The sequence below is a fragment of the Bos mutus genome, chromosome X (assembly GCF_027580195.1).
Source record: "Bos mutus isolate GX-2022 chromosome X, NWIPB_WYAK_1.1, whole genome shotgun sequence".
In the NCBI taxonomy this organism is placed as follows: domain Eukaryota; kingdom Metazoa; phylum Chordata; class Mammalia; order Artiodactyla; family Bovidae; genus Bos; species Bos mutus.
Genome location: NC_091646.1, coordinates 94035056 through 94056269, shown reverse-complemented (window position 1 = coordinate 94056269; position 21214 = coordinate 94035056). Strand labels below are relative to the sequence as shown.

Genomic DNA, 21214 nt, shown 5'->3' with positions numbered 1-21214 from the left:
TCAATGTTATCATCACTAAAAATTTGAGTTATATCATTCCAGACATTTCTCTATGCATAAATGTATGTTCTTATATCTATGTATATATATTTTAATAAAAACCTACAATTATGTATGTGTTACTGTACTATACATAACTATTTGCAGTTTATAATTTTAAATAAACAATTGTTAAGGGACACCCTTTATTTCAGTTTATGTAGATCTAGCTCAATTTTTTAATGACTATATAGTTATTTATTATAGTTGTACCATGATTAATTTAACCAATCTTTAAGTAATGGACACTTAGTATATGTGCAGTCTTTACTAAAACAAACAAAATTTTCCCAAATATCCAATACATATCTTTTGGTACACTTGTCAGAAAAATTTTTAAATTGAAGTCATTAAATCCAGAAGTATTTTTAAATTGTCTTTATCTTTGCCCATTTTTTTTTCTGTTATGATGCTTATTTTGAGTACTGTAAGTCTTTGTCAGTGTATGCTATAAATATTTTTCTACTTTGCCATTTTTCTTTCAGCTTAGTTCATGGTCTTTTGTCAGACCAAAATTTTTATGTATCTCTCTTGAAAAAGTTGTCAAATTTTTTAAATTTCCAGATTTTGTGTTATACTTAAAGAAACCTTTCCCACTCTAAGATTAAAAAATAATGTTAATTTACATGGACCTTTAGTACTTTGGGGCTTCCCTGGTGGCTCAGATGGTAAAGAGGCTGCCTGCAATACAGGAGATCTGGGTGTAATTCCTGGGTTAGGAAGATCCCCTGGAGAAGGGAACGGCTACCCACTCCAGTATTCTTGCCTGGAGAATTCCTTGGACAGAGAAGCCTGGCAGGCTACAGTCCATGGGGTTGCAAACAGTTAGACACGACTGAGCTTTTAGTACTTTTATTATTTTATTTTAATTTTTAAAATAAATTTATACCCCTTTGTCCATTTCTCCCACCAATTTAAAAGTTACTTTAACTTTTAAATCTTTGATTAGCTTAGAGCTTACTTTTTAAAATAGTGTCAAAAAAAATAAATAAAAAATAAAATAGTGTCAGATGGGTGTCTATCTTTGTGTTTTTTAAAAATCTTTTTTGTGTGTTTTTTAATAAAAAAAACAAAATTTCCCCATAATGTCTGTTGACTCCAATGATTTGAAATTCCAAATTTATCACAAACTGAATTTATATAAATGTGTGAGTTTGTTTCTGGACCTTATTTCGTTATTCATTTATTTCTAGTTTTTCTTAGCTGTACTCTCTCTTTTATTCTTCCAATTGTATTTTAGAATCAGTTTTTCAGAAGTTAAAAAAGCCTGTGGACATTTGATTGGGATTTCAATGAAAGATTCTGCCTACAATGCAGAAGACCTGGGTTCGATCCCTGGGTTGGGAAAATCCCCTGGAGAAGGGAATGGCAACCCACTCCAATATTCTTGCCTGGAGAATTCCATGGACAGACGAGCCTGGTGGGCTATAGTCCGTGGAGTTTCAAAGAGTTGGACATGACTGAGCAACTAACACACACAAACTCTTATAAAAGCATCTAGTTAATATGGATTTTTTTTTTTGAATCTTTGATGTAAAGATCAAAAAGTACAGTTCCATGGTATTTAAAATTTCCCATGTCTGTGATTACATGCCCTTTCGCATTTCTAATGCTTTTGTTTTTCCCCAGTGGTGGTTGAGTCTCTAAGTCATGTCCAATTCTTGCAACCCCATGGACTGTAGCCTGCCTGGCTCTGCTGTCCATGGGGATTCTCCAGGCAAGAATACTGGAGTAGGTTGCCCTTCCCTTCTCCAGGGAATCTTCCCAACCCAGGAATCCCAACCGGTGGTCTCCTTCATTATAGGCAGATTCTTGACCAACTGAGCTACTAGGGAAGCCCTGTTTTTCCCCAGACGCACCAGCATTTTGTCTATGTGGTTTATCCTTTAAAGAAACTGGCTTTTGGTTTTTATTAATTCTTTTTGTTTTCCTCTTTTGCTTCCTAATTAATTGTTTTCTGCCTTTATTTTGTATTTTCCAATGTTCATTCCCTTTACTTTGTTATTCTCTACAGTTTTTAAAAAGTGCTTAATTAGAATACCTTCCAACTTTATAACAACTCAGATCAATGACTTTTCCTCTGAGTTCTATTTTAGTCATAATCAATAGGTTTTGATATGTAATGCTATGTATCTGTAATTCTTTTTAGTTCCATAATTACCATTCTGACTTTTATTTTTACAGAATTTCTTAGAAAAATGAATTGGTTAGTTTGAATTTTGCACCATTGGGTATATTTTGGAAACAATCATTTTCACTTTAATATGATAACATGCAGTATAGGTCAGAGTGCAGTGAAACTGCAACTCTCACACATTGCTGACTTTTGTAAATTGCTGTATATCATTTAGAAGTTATTTTGAAAAGCACAAAAATATTTATCATGTTATTTTTAGGTTAAAAAATATAGGATATTAAATATTATACAAAGTATGATTTCAGTAGTATAGTAAATAAATCAAACCCTGGCGGGGAAAGGTCGGATAAGGAAGCAAAATTAACTGTGCATTTCTCTTAAAATATAGTGGAATGGTTGTCTATCTTACAAATATTCTGCTATACTATGTTTTTTGAAAAAATGCATATTTACCATGTATTGAATGCTTGCTCTTTGCCCAGATCCCTAATATATGGTGTCTTTAATCTATACAGATAATCTTATGCAACTGTGCAACTTCATCATTTTAAAATCAGATTAAGAAGTTTGCTAAAGTTCATCTAACTTGAAATTATCAGAGTTAGGTATTGCAACCCCAAAGCCCTTCCTCTTTCTACCACACCAGGGCTTTGTGTGTGTGTGTGTGTGTGTGTGTCTGTGTGTGTCTGTGTGTCTGTGTGTTTGTGTATGTGTGTTAGTCACTCAGTCATGTCTGACTCTTTGTGACCCCGTGTACTATAGCTTGCCGGGTTCCTCTGTCCGTGGAATTCTCCAGGCAAGAGTACTGAAGTGAGCTGCCATTCCTTTCTCCAGGAGATCTTCCCAACCCAGGGGTTGAACCCAGGTCTCCCACATTGCAGGCAGATTCTTTACAATCTGAGCCACCAGGGAAGCCCCAGGACTTTGTAATCTAGGGTTTGTGAATTTACTTGAGAAAAGTATTACATTTTACACTGAAAGGTAGCATTTCCTTCAGTTCTGAGTCTGCAGTAGACATGACTCTGTCACCAGTAGAAGTCATAGATATTCTCATGTTATTCCTATTGTTGCAGAAACTGTGAAATGTATTTTGCTCCAATCACTAGTTAGAAATGTCAGCAGTTATTAGATCCACTACTGGATCTTGTTATTTAATGTTCTAATTAAGAATCCGTTTATCATTGTATCACAAATTTGGTTTAAAAAATTCTGCTAACTTATAATTAATTTCCTTGGAAATCCTGTGTATTTTACTTTATGTATATGGAGACTTTTTTTTTTCTGATAATGAATCCAGATTGCCAAATGATACAGAACACTAAAAGGTAGCTATACCAGGAAGTTTCAGTGTGTTAATTATAAATTTTGAGTTAACTCTTAAGATGCATCATTATTCTACTGTTTTTAACTTCTATTAAAAATTGTTGCATATTCAGGAAAACAGTTGAGAGAAAAATTAGCCCAAACAAAATCGCCATATGTTTCCTGCTCATTTATTTTAAGCTACTGTCAATAATTCCAAGAGCCTGAAAAAGATCAGATAAGTAATTACTCTTCATAGGACCCCCTATGTAGTAGCAATAATCTAAATTTATGGCAGAATCAGCTGTCAGGCCTTTTCAACCTGTGAGCTCTAGCCTCTGAACGAGTGATTATTTTTGTTGTTGGTGGGAATCAGTAGAGCAAGTCTGTAAAGAGGTGACAGCACTTTAAAACCTGTAAACTGCTAAAAATGGTACTCATTAGAAATGGTTTGAATAGGCTTTGTGACAAATACAGGTAAAAGAAAAAAAGATCTCTCATTGAGAAGTTAGAGATCAGTGATTTGTTTTTAAGGCAGATGTCCTAAAAATAATCTATCTTGTAGCTGAGTTTGCTGTTTGATGTCATGATTATAAAATGTTGCTTGCCTTTTCCCATTCATCTTATTCTTTTGTTTGCCCAAAGCAGAGATCGTATAATATCTTGCCCATTTATTTTCATAGTCTCTGCTCTCTGTCACATATAAATGAAACCTAGCTCAGAAATAATATGCCTGCAGAAACACAGCATATTTACTTTTTTAAAGGCACAGGCATATATCAGCTTGCTTCTACTCAAGATAAATAAAAGTATGGCTACTTATCTGTCTTTTTTACTTTCAATTATTGGATGGCAGAAGGAATGAAATCCTCAGAAAGTGCTTTGCTTTGCAAATTCCGAAAATAGTCAAGTTTGCTTGCCAACCTAGGCTATGAACATATACAATGGCATAATGGTGTCTCCATTTCTTAACAGAGAAAAAGGCCTTCTTAAAATCTTATATACATCTGTAAAGAGAATGCTGCTAAAACTTGAACTTACCAGAGAAGAGGATGAAGCAACCCAGGGTCAATAATATGGAGACACTCATATGAAAACTGTTCATATCTTCTTCTTTTAGGTTTGCTGAATTTTTATTTACGGAGGAATTCAAGGCTGGTTCCCGGGTCCTGGAAAGTATATACAGCTTGTATGAAGGCTTCTCTGGGACCGTGTGCTTTCTGATCGATCTGCTGCAGCCCAACCAGGCTGAGTTCCCTCTCTTCAGCGTCTTTGTTTAGAAGGCTCCATGTCCCATCATGGCCCTACAGAAGGTTCCCAAGATTTCCTGAGCCTACTACCTGAGGCAGTTTCCACATAAGCCACATTCAATGGTATCACAACCATGAGCCTTAACATTGCTGCCAGAAGGAAGGAAGGGAGCAGGCAGGTGAAGAAGGCAACATGATTCCAGGTTGAAGGGAGAACAGCATGAGAACGTGCAAACATAAAGACACCACAACTCTTCTAAAACCCCTAGAGATGGAACAGTTCAGGGAATGGATGTGACACCAAAGATCAGAGGAAAAAGGGAAGGAAAAATCATCTGTCTCACTTAAACCAACATTGAGATGTGGATTATGGCAATGAAATGCCAAAAATATTTTTGCAATTGGAAAGAGAATTTGACCACTTGTGGGTGCCCTCCACCCCTAAATTCAGAAATAAAGACCATCAGAAAACTAAAGTCATTGCCCAGCTGAAAACTGCTAGGAAGGATGGGTCAGGTTGCCAAAGGACAAAAAGGGAAACTCTTGGTTGTCCTTTGCCTTTACTTACTGAAATTCATGATTTTTAATGAATGGAGAAATTTGCCTATGAATCTATTTTTATCATTACCCTGGGCACTTTAAAGAAATCATACCATAACTTAGCTTCAACCCCCAAATTCCAAGTTCCCTTAGGTCTTAGAGCATATCTTTTCCTGGTTCCTTCTTCTTTCCGAAAGCTCAATTAGAATAACAAAATTCACAGGCTAGCAAATACCATAGCAGGTGTTGCTGTCAAGTGTTTTTCTCAATTTGAAGCATAAGCTATGTACTGTCTATTGTTAGTAATTTTTAAAATGCCTATGTAATCTCAATGAAGCTATTAGCGGAACTGTAAAATATACTTGTGGCAAAAATCTCTCATCTCAAAGATGAGGGTAAACACCAAGGAGGTGGGTCGTTTCTGCCTTGGGTGGAATACTGTGTCCCCTGGGACACACACTGGCCTAGAAAGGGACCAGTGATTGTGAAAAGAGCATTGCTCAATTTTATACTATGAGATTAAGATATGCGTGAATTCCCCAGCTGATCATCATATTCTTCAAGACACAGGCTCCACTAGAATTTGTCTACAATATCCATTGAGTCAAGCTGTCATATTAAATTCAGCCCTGCTGTAAACACATAGAAGCTGTAGAACTATTTCAAATAAGTAGTGGTTTCCAGAACACTGTGGGAACATCTGTCACTTCAATACTCAGAACACGAGTCTATCCGTTTCCTAGAATTTGGTCACTCGCAATTTCCTATATCAGAATGAGGAGGAAATTGAATGCATTGTAAGATTTCACAGTTATTTAAATAGTCATTAAGTATTTGGATATACGTGATAAATGTAGAATATATATGTATCAATAGGCACTTTGGTTTACAGGGGGATAGATTTATATATACATCCGGAGAAGGAAATGGCAACCCACTCCAGTATTCTTGCCTGGGAAATTCCGTGGACAGAGGAGCCTGGCGGGCTCCAGTCTATAGGGTCTCAAAGAGTCAGACATGATTGAGTGACTGAACAACGACAATACATCTGTCCCCATGTAAATTTAAGCACTTACTTTGTTCAGTACTTCCAACTTCTTGATTTATAGATGAACTTTGGGAGGAGTTGGGGAATATTCTGTTGCCTAAAAATGTGTGTGTGTGTGCACATGCACACACTTGTTTCTGGAAAGAAGATCTCTAGCATTTACAAGATTCTCAAAGAATCTGGGACTGAAGAACGGTAAGAGCTGTCTTTGTATATTTTATGACTTTGTTATGTGTGTGTTCATCAGAGCAAGCTAAGACAAAGTGATTTTGAAAAGCACATACCTTTTCAGCTCATTGTTTCCTTTTCCCATCCTCATATGTAAGTATATAAAACTGCCCTCAGTTGTTCATCTTTGAAGATACTCAGATTGGGGCAGTACCACATAAATAGCAGCTTGCAGGTGACCCCCAAAGTTGGGTTCTAGATGTTCTTTCAAGAATTGAATGGTCAAGGACCTCTGAGAAAGCCTTAAGACAAAATGCCTTCTACACAGTAGTCTCCTTTTGAAGTGATAGTGGTACCTGCTTTTCACCATTTGGATGTAAATTCATTTCATTTGACCCCTATAGGCTAACAATAATAAGCATGCAATATACAGGGCTTTAGTAATGCGTGCTTTTTTTCATCATCTAGCAACCCTTGGAGGTGATTTACATAACTGATTCAAAGTCTCACAGTTAGAAAGGGGCAGAATAAGAATTTGGATTCAGGGTTTCACTTCCCATGTGTATTTATTCCATATTCTAGACTTGAACCTGGGGATACAGCGGTGAACAAAATACCCTAGAAGTTAGCTTCTGTTTCTGTTTGCTGATCCTTCCACCCTTCATCCTTAAGACCTAAAACCTGAGGTCTAAGAAGTGGTAATCTAGCTCGACATGCCAGTTTCATTTCTAGGAACTTCAGAAAAACTGGACACATTTCTGCTCACCCACCCTTTGGAGGTCCAGTAGGGTAACTGTGTTGTCCTTGTGAAAAGGCAACATTTTTGTGTATCAAATCCAAGAAGAGGCCATGTTTGTGTCTTTATGAGTTGATGCCTCAGTAAATTAGAGACAAAGATAAACTTACTTAGCACTTAAACTTGTGGAAAGTTTTCATTTTCCTGAGAAAGTAGAATTAAGGGTTTGGGAAGGTCCTCTTCTATCTTGTTTTCCCAAGGAGGAAATATACACTTTAGTGTTGCTGTAGAAAAGTGTGGCATGTCACTTCTTATTTAACTAACCAATGTGTTCCCGTCTATGTAGTAACAGTCTTTTTTGAATAATGCTAAAGTGTGTCACCTCTTGAAGGCTACAGGGGTATTTTCACCACCACTAACATTACTTTAATATTATTTACATATGTGGGCATTAATAATTATAAATCTTGAAGGTAACTGTGGAAATATTTAAGGATAGATTAAAAGAATCTTGCAACAATGGGAGAGACTGCCTTATACTGGGTTGGCCAAAAAGTTCGTTTGGGCCAACCCAATACTTGGCAAACAGGAAGCATCAGAAAATATTTCAACTCTCTGTGTTTTGTTTCATTAACACAATTATGTACCTTCTCTTTCACACCTCCCCAATGTATTTTTATTTTGCCTAATCACATTTTAGTCATCAGATTTTACTTTTTCTTTCCATTTGTAACTTGGTAACGGAGAGCAGAGGTTTGACAGCATATATTCCACCGTGCTTTAGGTAATTGACTATGCTATTAAGATAATAGTATTTACTTTCTGATAACTCAAGAAATAGTCATTTTTTTAGCCCATCCTACATTTGAACTTTTCCTTGGCAATTTGGATCTTTAACTTTCTTTTGACACATTTAAGATTTTAATCAAGATTGTGCTCAAATTGTTCAACTTCTGTAGAGAGCAAATCTCAAAAATTTTAGTGCAACAAATTTGTTTGTGATTTATTACCATTTAAGGGAACAATGATTAAAAGAAAAAAAAACATTAGTAATGCAAAGAGCCCTATTTTGGAAATTTCAAACTCTTGCTCCATGGGCCACTATTAATCATCACCATCATCCTTTCCACCTCACAGGGTGGTCAATGATAAAATGGATATGAGTTTTATGGGCTTCCCCAGTAGTTCAGCGGTAAAGAATCTGCCTGCAATGCAGAAGACGCAGATTTGATCCCTGGGTTGAGAAGATACCCTGGAGGAGGACACGACAACCCATTCTAGCATTCTTGCCAGGAGAATCCCATGGACCGAGGAACCTGGTGGTCTACAGTTCATGGGGTCAGAAAGAGTTGGACATGACTGAAGTGACTGAGCACGCACGCAAGAGAGTTTTATAATAGGCAGGTCCTTTATATGTTTAAAATGGAAGCTATATTTTAAGTACCTACTAAGAGCATAGAAAATCATGCTCAATTATGACTTCAAGTGAGCACTTCGGCCAAATGGAATCTCCTTGTGATGCAGTGCTCAGAGTCTGGATCACTTGCTGGGTAAAAGCAAAGTATGTTTTTTATATTCTAGAACCAGTCCTGTCAATAGCATTTGTGCCTCAGAAAGTTCTGATTCACTGGGCTGAGTACATAGGAATAGGCTGGTTCAGAGGGAGCTCCTTTTAAGGCAAATATTTATTTTGCTCTCTGGAAACAAAGGATTACAGTGCCAGTAACTCAAGAAAAGGAGCTACCGGTTAGGTCTGCAGAGCAAACATGAACTGGGGGTAAGGTAATTTGGAGTTGAGTCTGGTTTGCACTTTAATTCAGGCCTCAGTATTGCATGACATAGAGCGATAGAAATATACTCTCATGGCATAGAAGGCCTTCCTTTAGGGGCCTGGGTTATTTATTCAGTGCTATCCTAAATCAAGAGCAAAATGACTAAGCCTCATATTCACCAAGGCTGGGTGATTATGGCATAAACTTGGCAAGGAAAGCCAATGAGAAGGCAGGCAAAGATTGGGTGGGAGAAAGCTTAGCATCTCAGTGTGAGTTGTGGAGGCATGTTTAGTGCTGCTAAAAACCAGTCATCTTACTCATGGGTTTTATTGCTTCCTGGGACCTCTAATCCCATACCACCCCGATCCAGCAACTTCTTGTCCTCCTTCTCTTTAAATAGTACATTCTGATGTGTTGGTTTTTTTTTTTTTTTTTCTGTGTCTGCTTAATCATGTGACGTCCTTTCGCCTGAGAGGGCAGCTTTTTCCTTATCTCTTCCATCCATGTCAGTTGGTAGCTAAGAGCTCCAGGCCCAGGAAGGCTGGAGTCCCCTCTGGATGGAAGGGCTGACCTCAAGGTCAGCAGCAGAAGGAGTTGGGCCCATTCTGCAGTCTGAGATAGCCCACCCCAGGTAGAGCTGTTTATGGGAGGAGAAGGGTGACTGCGTTTATCCTGCCTCTCCTCCATAAAGAAACCTGGTCATTTTATTTGTACTGCTCTGGGAAAAAACAACAACAAAGTTCATGCTACATTAAACATCTGGGCCTCCCACATGATCATAAATCTCATACTAGGGGTGCCCTCTCTCTCCTTGTTTCTTTAATTACAAGTGTTGATGAACTGATACCTGATGGACGATGCCTTTGGGGTGGAAGATACACTTGTTTTTCTTTAAAGTCCTGAACCTTGTCGTTTGCACATGGACTTCTCCACAAATGCCAAAGTCCCTTATCTGCAGAACTTCCTGCACCTTTGGCCTTTGTGTGTACCTATTACCCCTCTGAACTGAATTTGAAAAAAAATCCTTTAAAATGAAAACGAAATCATCCATGTTTTTATTCTTTGTGGGGAGGGGTGGTGGTGGTGAATAGCACGGTTTAAAAAGCAGATGGCCCTTTCTTTTCTTGCCTTTCTTCTCCATGTAGAATATTCAGGAAGGAGAGAGAGAAAGGGAGAAAAGATACACGAGGCTTGACTGTCACACTCTTTAAAAACACAGTTTTCAAGGACTTCCTGTGTGTTTCCTGTTTGGCTTTTCTTAGTCTGTGTAGAAAATAGTTTGTGTGTGTGTCTGTCTGTGTTGTGTGTGTGTATGTAAGAGAGCGAGAGACTGACTGAGAATGAAAATCACATATGAAATAAAACCCAACATTTAGCTCTAAGGTGTATCTGAGTGAACAGATATATGCAAGCATAAACTGACTAATGAGTGGCTCTTCATTGTGTGTTAACTGCTCTCTAATCAATTAGCCCATAATTAACGAGGGCCCTAGTTATATTTGAGTGTCTATCTTGAGCACCACTTTCATACAACTTCTGCTGCCCAGTTAAAGGCGTTAGTAGCCATCTCGTAGATGAGAACAGATGTGAGTTTCACAAACAGAGCCACAAGTGTGAGCCACATATGTAGTTTTAAAATTTTCTAGTAGCTCCATTAAAAATGCAAAAGAAAGGGTGAAATTAATTTTAATGGTGTAGTTGATTCAACTCAGCCTACCCAAAATATTATCATTTCAACATGTAATCAATATAGTTATTAATGAGATACTTAACATTTGGGGGTATTAACTTTTAAAAACGTAGTGTGTGTTGGACACTTACTGTACACCTCAAATCAGACTGGCCACATTTCAAGTGCTCAAGAACCACATGTGGGTTGGCTGTTGCATTGGACAGTAGGGTTAGCATCCCACTGCTGTCCCTCAGGATTGAGAAGGTCCTCCTAGAGCGCATGTGTGTTTTTGTTGTTATAAGAGAAAATGGAAACCAAACACTACATGTTACTTGAGTATTGCAGTGTTTCCCCGTGTGCAGGACACTAGGACCAAGAGCTGTCCTGTAAAAAAATAGATTCGGTGATGAAATAAGTTAGGGAAGTTCTATTCTTTTATCCCCTTTTTGGAGATTACCATGGTACGCTAACATGTCTGAAAAAACTCTTCTGGATAAAGAAACTGGTGTGCAGCTGTTGAGTTCTGTGTTTATAAGGTTCCACCTCTGGATGGTGGTGGTTACCCAGCTACCACTATAAAAACATGGTTAGTCTGGCATCATACGTTTATGGTATGCTTATAATATTTATTTTTCTGCAGAGGTGTTTTAACACCCCTCCCCCTCCCCACATCACATTAAAGATACCAGAACAATGTCCCTGAGTATTAATCCCTACTAATTATCTTGCCCTCACAAAGATGTAAGGTCATTCTTTAGTATACTTCTGGGAAAAAGAATTCTGGAAATTGCCACAAGGTCTTTGCATGAGAAAAACTTTGTGTCTTCCCTTCCTTCTCCATTCTCTTTGGAGCCTATCTCTACTTATTCTTTGTATTCAGAATCACCCAAGAGCTAAGATATGTCTTCTTGTTCTAGAACCACCTCCTAATGTGAAACCAGCATATGGCTGTAATGTCTTGCACGTGGACACAGATCTTCAGAAAGTACCCCAATACATACCTTCCCCTCATTCTTTCAGAAATGATGAGCTCTACCAAGATGAAGGGAGAAACATCAGAATGTGTATATGTGTAAACATAGAATACAGTTTCATAAGTAGAGTAATACTGTTTCTGCTAATACTTTCTTTAAAAATATTTTGTGTGTGGTGTTCATTTACTTGCTTTAGTGTGTGCTGTTATCGTAAAGTGTGTGAAGTAGTTGTGACTTAGCAATCAGTTTGAAGAAGATATACACTATACTTGACAACTGTCAACCTTCAGCAAGTGATCTTTCTGCCTTTGTTTGAGTGGGAAGTCTGATGCTGCCCCTATAAGTTTTGTTTTACGATCTGTGCTTAAATGGAAATTACCAATTAAATAACTTCTGCTGCTTAATTTGGTCCAAGTTGACTGTAGTAATCCTTCTATATGGATGTATTTAAATAAGATTAAATGATCCGTTTTGCCTCTTTTTTTTTTTTTTAGGACTTTAGTATTTCAATATTAGAGATGTCTTCTGAAGACTCTAGTAGCAGTAGAATCCCTTTGCTCTTGAAAATGAAGATTATATACCATGAGGTTTTATATAGACTTTCCAGATGTAGGAGGGGGACATTCTAAGTGCAAAAGTTTGGTTTTAGAATCTGATTCGGAAGAGCAGTCCATTCTCTAAAAGGGTAACAGCCTTCCCAATTTTGAACATGTGTGGGAGCTCTACTTGGAAAGGAAGTCTGAATTAGTCTCATGGATTTAATGGCGCTAACTTAACATTTTTCAAATGGATTTTGTAGTAGAATCCAATTATTAGAGGAAGTCACTTGGTTGCAAAGCCATATACTAGAGAATAGTCAAACACCACGTGCTAGTTTTGGAATGTGCATTTCCCAAGTGAATAGAATTTACTTCACCAAAAAGATTTTACACAATTCATGATACTTAGAGAAATATGATTGTATCATTGGAGAAAAAAGCTCACCTCTGTAAATGCTACATTTCACATTCACTAGTAAATCAGTGTAATTCCTTAATTATTTGGGGGGATACAAAAGAATAATCTGTCAATAGAATAGAACTGCTTATTCCTAACTGTATTTAGGAATGAATACATACTATAATTCAAGAGACTTGGGTTCAATCCCTGGGTAGGGAAGATCCCCTAGAGGGGAGCATGGCAACCCACTCCAGTATTTTTGCCTGGAGAATCCCATGGAAAGAGGAGCCTGGTGGGCTACAGTCCATGGGGTTGCAAAGAGTCAGACATGACTGAAGTGATTTCGCATGCATGCATGATTTAAGGTATTACTGAATTTTGAAGAACTGCTCAATAAATTAGTAGTATTAATAAAATTGTACTCTTTTTACAATGCATTTGCCTCAGCACACATGCAGAGTTAAAAACATAAATTTATTTTAAAATACACCAAATAACACAGATTAGTTATTATGATTTTAAAAGCCTAATTTCCAATAGCATTAAATCCAACACCAGTTATATGTTGTATATAACTAAAATTTTGAAAGCCTTGCACACAAAATGAGAGACTTATTAAAAAATGCCTTTTTTTTCTTTTTGCCAAAAAAGGTTCTACAACTCATTGCTAATTATTATATTCCTTTAGGGGTACTTTGAAGCGCTTTCAAAGACGTATTTGTAGCAGTTACATCTAAATTAGAGCAGAACATTGTGTCAGATATTTTGCTATATCACAAAATGTTGTAGTACTGTATTTATAATAAAACCAAGTTCTCAAGTATTCTGGTATATTACATATTATTATGCCAAAAAAATCACTTTCTAGAACTCTGTTATTGTGTACTTAATATTTCAAGAAAATAATGGGTATTTCAGTCAGAGCAAGAAAGTATAATGCAATACATGACATTCAATTGATCTTTAGTCACAATCCATTTAGGTATTTGACAAAGAAACTAGCAATCACAAGCTCGAATGCATACATTCTCAAGGACAAAATGGCAAACACTTAATACACAAAGACATGGTCACTGGGGCAAGTTAGCTGCTGCCTGGCTGAACAGGATCAACTTGCCAATCAATGCTCATCGGATTTTAGCTTTTGTTCTTGGTTGTTCCTGGCGGGGGAAGTGCTACAGGTCAGTTGATGTTGCCTCCCCTTCGTGTGGGGGATTTTCTTACAGCCAGTGCATGGTATAATGAATTCTCTGGAAGCAGGGTTGAGTCAGAAGCTTAGAGATGCACCTTACTGTCTTTAAAACTGCTGTTATACAATGTTCTGAACACTGTGATCTTTCAAATGTATTTTCTGTATTAGTTTTGTACTGTTAGAAAATAATATGCCATAAACTGGACTCTATAGTGTTTAAAGCAATGTTATTTATTGGCTTATCACCCCCTGCCTGTTTATGTACAGTCTACTTAATATAAAACCTGTGATAATCCTTTGCCTTAAAAATAAAATCTAATGCTAAATATTGAGTGTGCTCTAACATAATTTTAAGCTACAAGTTAATTTTTCCTTTAAAAGTTAAGATGGTGTCAAATAAAATATCAAATGAATACTTTATGGAGTGTGGCTGCCTCTTCTGTACTTGTGACAGTGTGTGTATCTTGATCCAGAACATGATGACCTGCTGGGTGCTATAAATAGATATTAGTAATCCTTTTAGAGAATGGGCCTGGCACTTCTCAGCTATGGGCTGAATACCTCCCCTTAACCCTTATAAATAGATTTTCCCATGCCACAGAAGAATGAAGAAAAACAGTCCTTCATGTTCTCTACATTTTTTGTCTTCATTCCTCTTGAATCTTCACATTCTATTTGTGTTGCCATCATATTCCTAAAGAGAAAAATGCCAGAGATGCCTGAAGATGGATGATATCACCTAACTTCAGTGGGGAAAGGAATCTCACAATTATTCAAGTCCAATCTCTTATGGAACAGGTTAGAACTCGAATTGTAGAGATTTAATGAAGGCTCAAGTTCTGAGTGACAAAGGGAGGAGTGGCTGAGCCCATCCTGATGTCCAGAAGGCTGTCACCGATCCAATGAGTTAAAGGGCATTGTGTTAGTCTTGGGGCTGGCACAAAGCAGCAAGCAGAGAGAGGTATGGTGTGGCCTAAAAAATCATTTCCTTATTAGGGCTTGGTCTTCGGCAGGCTGAATTAGTCAGTTATGGAGGAATATATCAATATTTTTGAAAGCAGATTTTCTGGGAAGGAAAGCGTTAGCTCTTCGTGATTACCATGATGCTCTTTCACCTTGGAAGCAATGCTTCAGACTTGGTCGGATGAAAAGGTACATTCCGGGTGCGTGACGATATACTTGCACTTTGAAAAGCATCTGCGGGCTCTGCTTGTTTTTTTTAAGTGACCGGAAACGCTGATCCTTTGAGGGATTCGGCGTTATTTAGGTCCAGAAAACAGAGCCCGGGCTGGAAAGGCATCCTGATCCCAATTCCGGGTCCCGCGGGGCTGCAGATTTTTGAAGGGATGTGAAGGTTTTCCACAGAAGCGTCGAGAAAAGGGCTTTAGGACCCAGCGGCTGCGCGCGGGGCCGGCGGGGCCCGCCGCCTCCTGTGCGGCTCGGCGCGGGCGGTCGCCGGGCGCGGGTTCGCGGCCCGCCCGCGGCTCGTCGCCGCAGAGACGCGACGGGCGCTGAGGCGCGCGGGCGGCGCTCGGTGCGCGTGGGCGTGTCCCGCCCCGGCCGCGCGCCCCGCCCCAGCCCCGCCGGGTCGCTCGCCCCCAGGCCCAGCTCCAGCGCCCGGGCCCCGCGCCCTCGGCGGGCAGCGCAGAGCGCGGGAGCAGTTGGGGCCGGGCATGCCGGGAGCCCCCGGGGCAGCCGCCGCCGCCACCGCCACCGCTACCGCCACCGCCACCGCGTCCGCCGCCGGTGCGCGCCGCTGACGCGCGGAGATGAAATTCCCGGGCTCGGTGCTGGCGTCCGTGTTCCTGTTCGTGGCCGAGACGTCGGCGGCGCTGTACCTGAGCAGCACCTACCGCTCGGGCGGGGACGGCATGTGGCAGGCGCTGACGCTGCTTTTCTCGCTGCTGCCCTGCGCTCTGGTGCAGCTCACGCTGCTCTTCGTGCACCGCGACTTCACCCGCGACCGGCCGCTCGTGCTGCTGCTGCACCTGCTGCAGCTTGGGCCCCTCTTCAGGTGCGTGCGGGACCCCCGGCGGCGGGGGCCGGGCCTCCCAGGGGAGGGGGCCGGCGTCGGGGACGGGGGCCCAGGCCGGCCCGCCCTGCTCCTCCGCTCCACCACCGTCCCTGTCACAGGAATGCGACAGGAACCTGGGAGGGTGGGAATGGAGCCGGGGCGTACCGCCTTCCTGTTAGGGGCTAGCGATGGAAATTGCCGACAGTCGACTGAATTTGACCAACGGAAAGGGCCAATTTGGGCCCCTCAATCCTCAACGCGACCTGGTGGGCTCTGGCAGGATGAGCTCGTGTCGCGACTGGGCCTTAGGAAGAGGGTTCTAAATGGCCGTTAGAATCGAAGTGGGCACAGTTGATTGAATTGAATTGAAATTGAACAAACACGTGGGGAGTGGACTGTACTAGGCACTGTTCTGAGCTCAGTTACAAATACTAACTTATGTAATTCTTATACACGACCCTAAAAATCCACGCATCCGTCTTTTCTGTCCGATGTGGAAACATGGAGGGGAGAGGGCGGTAGGGGGGAAGCAGAGTAGAAATATCTTCAGGGCCCTGCCTGACTTCTAAACTCAGCCCTGCCTGACTTGTAAACTTAGCCGATGAAACTGGAGCACAAGTGCCACGGAGACCCCAACTCTTATTGTGTAAAGAGAAAAAAAAATTATTACTGACATTTCTGGACATCGTAGGAACACAAAACAAGTAAAAAATTTTCTGGTAATGAAGTAGAGTTTGGTTTATCTGAGGACCATGAAGAGAGTTTAAAATGTGTTGTTTTGATACCTCTCTGTAGGAAAAGCGAAATAAAGGGTTTCTATCTGGATTATAAACAAATTTATAATAATGAACTTTAGATATAGGTGGGAGAGAAAGGGGAAGAGGTAGAAAGGCCAGACACTCAGCTGCCAGAAAATTCAGCCAGCTGGGAATCTTTCCTACCAGGAAATATCTCCCCAGCCAACACATCACAAACACACACACAGCAAAATATCTCCCCCACCAACACACACATTCGAGTAGCAAAATAGATTTTACAGAGCCCTATATACACACACAGTCGAGTAGTAAACTAGATTTTACAGGGCCCTATTATAAAACTTTGCGTTTCATATCAGAGACAGTCATCCCAGCTGACACTCAGAATACTGACTTGTAGTTTACACAGTGTCAAAACAAACCAGGTGAACAAGTTTCCCAAGCTCGAAAGCCACAGACTCCTACAGAGGAAGAGAAACAGGTGCACTGGCAGGAGTAAGAAGTTGCTACCAACCTCATGAGAGCAAAGGAAGAGTTGGGGGGGAGGGGAACAGAGAGAGAGAAAGAAAGTGAGGGGAATTTTAAAAGCCCTGCAGCCTGGGGCCAGAGAATGAGGAGCGAGTCCTCCGTGGCCAAGTAGGCCGCAGCAACCTGATTGTGTGCCCACTCAGTGGGATCAATGCGCTCTACTTGGACAGGGCACTCGTCATTTCTTAGCTCCATCTTGTGAAAAGAAAGTTCATTGCCCATGCTATTTGAGTAAAGTGACAGAGAAAGGGAAACTGACAGTTCTTAAATGCTTCTTGTGGTAAATGGTTTGGTAGGTGGTAGTTTCTCTCTCTCAGTTCATTGACTCCTTACCATAAAGTAGATATAATTGTTCCCATTTTATAGATGACCACATTCACAAGGCTTCTTACAAGTGGAATTGGCTTAATTATGTGAAAGAAGTCTGAGGAGTGTGGAATGTGTTTTATCTATAGTTCCATCTTAAGAAAGTTTGGTCATCTTGGCAAAATTGAAAAAACACAACCTAAGTTGCCATCTTGGTAAATGAGAATACCTTATCAGTACTAACATTTAAAATGTTTCTAAGTACTGAGTGACCCAAGACAAAACTAATGACATAATAGTATGTATAAAAACAGGATGGTACTCATAGACCTAAGCTCAGAGAAATATACCAATTTGTTAAGAGTGGTAATTTCGGAATGATGGAGTTATGGGGTAGTTTTCATTTTTTTCTGAAAAATATAGAAAAGTACATCATTTACTCCTTTATTATATTATACTTCTCTACATTTTTTGGTTTTTACCGTAAAAATATTTTAACTTTATTTAAAAAAAGAAAAAGTTTGGTACTTTGGAGCGATAACTTCTCAACTGATATATATATATATGTGTGTGTGTGTGTGTGTGTGTATATATAAAGTTTCAACACTGTACTGCTGCTACTGCTGCTAAGTCACTTCAGTCGTGTGTGACTCTGTGTGACCCCATAGACTGCAGCCCACCAGACTCCTCTGTCCCTGGGATTCTCCAGGCAAGAACACTGGAGTGGGTTGCCATTTCCTTCTCCAAAGAGACCTATTTCCAGAAAATTCTGAATAGGTCATTGTGCTTTGGGGGAAAAAACAGAATAACACATTAAAAAAAAAGAAACAAACAACCTACTTCCTTCAACAAGGGCACTTTCATTCTAACGCAGCTGATTTCTTTCAAGAAGATGCTGGAACCATGCTGAGATACACAAAATGTGATTCCAAGCCTCTTATCTTCCAGATGAAAAGAAAAGCAATTTGATGTTGTGTGTTAGCATGCGTTAATATCTTACTGAAAGTTATTCCTGCTGTTTGATTTTATTCTAACTCTAAGACTTCAGCTTTACATAAAGATCAAAATTATTTCCCCCAAACAAAGGAGAGTCTCTCTGCCCTTCTTATCGATTGGACTTAGTAATATTTTTAAACTGTTTGGGGAAAGTTTCGCTCTCTTTAATTCAGGATGGGTCCTAACTAGCCAAACTCCTGTTCTGTTTAGGTGAGATGTTGGTTTTGGATTCACTCAGCTCAGTCGGATTTCATTACATTGTAATGATGGTGGACTAAACACTGCAGACTAGGCCTTGCTCCTTCTTTCTTGTAGGGAGGCTTTGGGAGAGCACCGTGTTTCATTTATATCAGCCTCATATTTAAAACTGTAGTTGCAGTTTGAAGAATTGTTTCCTCATGAAGGCTAGGTTGGGATGATAGGAACATTAAATAATGTCTTGAATTTCTTTTTTTCTATTATAAGGACAATCTTATTGTGAATGATAATAGACATTCTGGATAACCAGAGTGGGGGGGAAAGCACCTCTTAACAACAAACAAAATTTATTTCTCATTCTTTTACAATTATGTTCATTTTATAAATTAATTGGGAGAAGGAATAAATATGAATGAGTTACAGGTTCAAGGAATTTGCCCCCATTCTTATTTATTGGTATAATGAAGGAAAAATGGTACCCAAAGATCTAGCTTTATAAAATAAATGCTAAGACATTCTAGTAATTTTTTTATTCAAGTATAGTTGATGTACAGTGTTATATGTTACAGTTGTACAATATGGTGATTCACAATTTTAAAGGTAATGCCCCATTTATAGTTATTATAAAATATTGGCTATATTCCCCATGTTATACAGTATATTCTTGTAGCTTATTTTATACCTGAGTTTGTACCCCTTAATCGCCTTTCTCCCTTCCTGCTCCCTATTGGTAACCACTAATGTGTTCTCTGGATCTGTGAGTCTAGTATTTTTGACAGAACATTACAAAATGATTCATTGCAATGAAAAACATTGCAAAATACCATAGTATTTCTCTCTTCTGTAAACTTTGAGAAGATTTTAAAAATAACGATAGCCTAAATATCAATAGCTTTTTTGTTGTTGCTTGCAAAGTGCTTTCACATACAGTATATAATTCCATCCACTATAAAACCTTGTGAGCTAACTGTCATTATCTTTTTTTTACAGTTGAGAATTGAGGCTCAGTGAGATTATGCAAGTGGCTTTTCAGAGGTCACAGGGAGCTTTCTATTTAACCAGTTTGGTTCTTGGGTAGCTTCACAGAGCATGTATGTCATAGGAAGATAACATGGCATAGAGGAAATCATAATCAGTATTTCTTTTGAAAATGTGTTTTTAGTAACTACCTCAGAGGGTCTCTGGTACCACAGATTATTTATGCTGACACCAACATGCATGGTTTCAGCTAACTAATAAACTGCTTCCACTATGATGTTTGAAAATGGGATAAAATGAAAATAAAAAAGGATCAACCTGCTGATTACCTACATTGGGGATTAGCAAACCATGCCCCACATTGAAATCCCCTTACTGCCTGTTTTTGTAAAGTTTTATTGGAACACAGGCATGCCCATTCACTTCTGTGTTGTCTGTGGCTGCTTTTGCATTACAGTGGCAGAGCTGAGTAGTTGCAATAGAGACCATGACCTGCAAAGCCTAAAATATTTATTCTTTGTAAATACACAAAATGTTTGCCAACCCTTGGTCAAACTGAAAAACTATCTTGAATGATTGTGATAAAAATACTTAATTTATGGCTACATTTAGGCAACTTCTTAAGTAAAAACAACAACAACAACAACAAAACATTTGGAAACAAATAGTGGAAGTCTTAGGGCCTTTCACAAATTCATTAAATACCTACTACATGTAAACTTCTGTGCTAAGATTTTTATTAGTTGAGAAAAACAGTGAATTACAGGAGGGTACACCTGGATTTCCTCGGAGAAGGCAATGGCAACCCACTCCAGTGCTCTTGCCTGGAAAATCCCATGGATGGAGGGTCCTGGTGGGCTGCAGTCTATGGGGTCGCTAGGAGTTGGACACGACTGAGCGACTTCACTTTCACTTTTCACTTTCATGCATTGGGGAAGGAAATGGCAACCCACTCCAGTGTTCTTGCCTGGAGAATCCCAGGGACGTGGGAGCCTGATGGGCTGCCGTCTATGGGGTCGCACAGAGTCGGACATGACTGAAGCGGCTTAGCAGCAGCAGCAGCACACCTGGGTTTCCTGGAGAAGGAAATGGTAACCCATTCCAGTATTCTTGCCTGGAGAATTCCATGGACAGAGGAGCCTGGTGACCTACAGTCCATGGGGTCGCAAAGAGTTGGATGTGACTGAGCAACTAACACACACACCTGGGTTTCAGGGCCACTTCTGTGATTAGTTCATTGGGGGACCTTCCTTCGTTTCCACTGTAGACAAAGAAGTGTCATTTGTCTGTAATTCTGCAAATACTTCCATTAAACACAGCCTTCTCCTCAGCATCCAGAGACTTGCATTTTCCTCTGGACCTTCATTTTATTCATTCAGCTCTTAATATGTGCTGCTGTTTCATTTGCTTGTTTTGTTATTAAAAATTCTGAGCTTGATTTTACTATTCAGGTAAAACATATTTGTTGCTGGAACGACAGAAGGGCAGAAAACAGATAAGCACAACTAAAAAAATTTAAAAGCTCTGATTTGACTAACTAAAGGGAACAATTCTTAATATTTTGTTATATATCCTCACCAATATTTTTACAGTCATTAAGCTGGTAAACCATGAACCATCTAGGGGGAGGGAGGGGGTGTAGGAAGGAAGACCCTGATTTGCAATCT

The 21214-nt window shown here is 39.5% G+C and overlaps 2 protein-coding genes across 2 annotated transcripts in view; both read left to right on the top strand.

The window, feature by feature from the left end:
• Positions 1–11717, top strand: part of LANCL3 (LanC like family member 3) — a 119107-nt gene extending 107390 nt beyond the window's left edge. Inside the window, exon 5 of the mRNA XM_070366365.1 lies at positions 4599–11717. Coding sequence (XP_070222466.1) covers positions 4599–4758 — 160 coding nt within the window. The 3' untranslated portion in view covers positions 4759–11717. The remainder of the gene's footprint in view (positions 1–4598) is intronic.
• Positions 11718–15087: 3370 nt separating this feature from the next.
• XK (X-linked Kx blood group antigen, Kell and VPS13A binding protein) overlaps positions 15088–21214 on the top strand; it is a 48806-nt gene continuing 42679 nt past the window's right edge. The window contains exon 1 of the mRNA XM_070366364.1: positions 15088–15783. Within this exon, the coding sequence (XP_070222465.1) occupies positions 15539–15783 (245 nt within the window). The 5' untranslated portion in view covers positions 15088–15538. The remainder of the gene's footprint in view (positions 15784–21214) is intronic.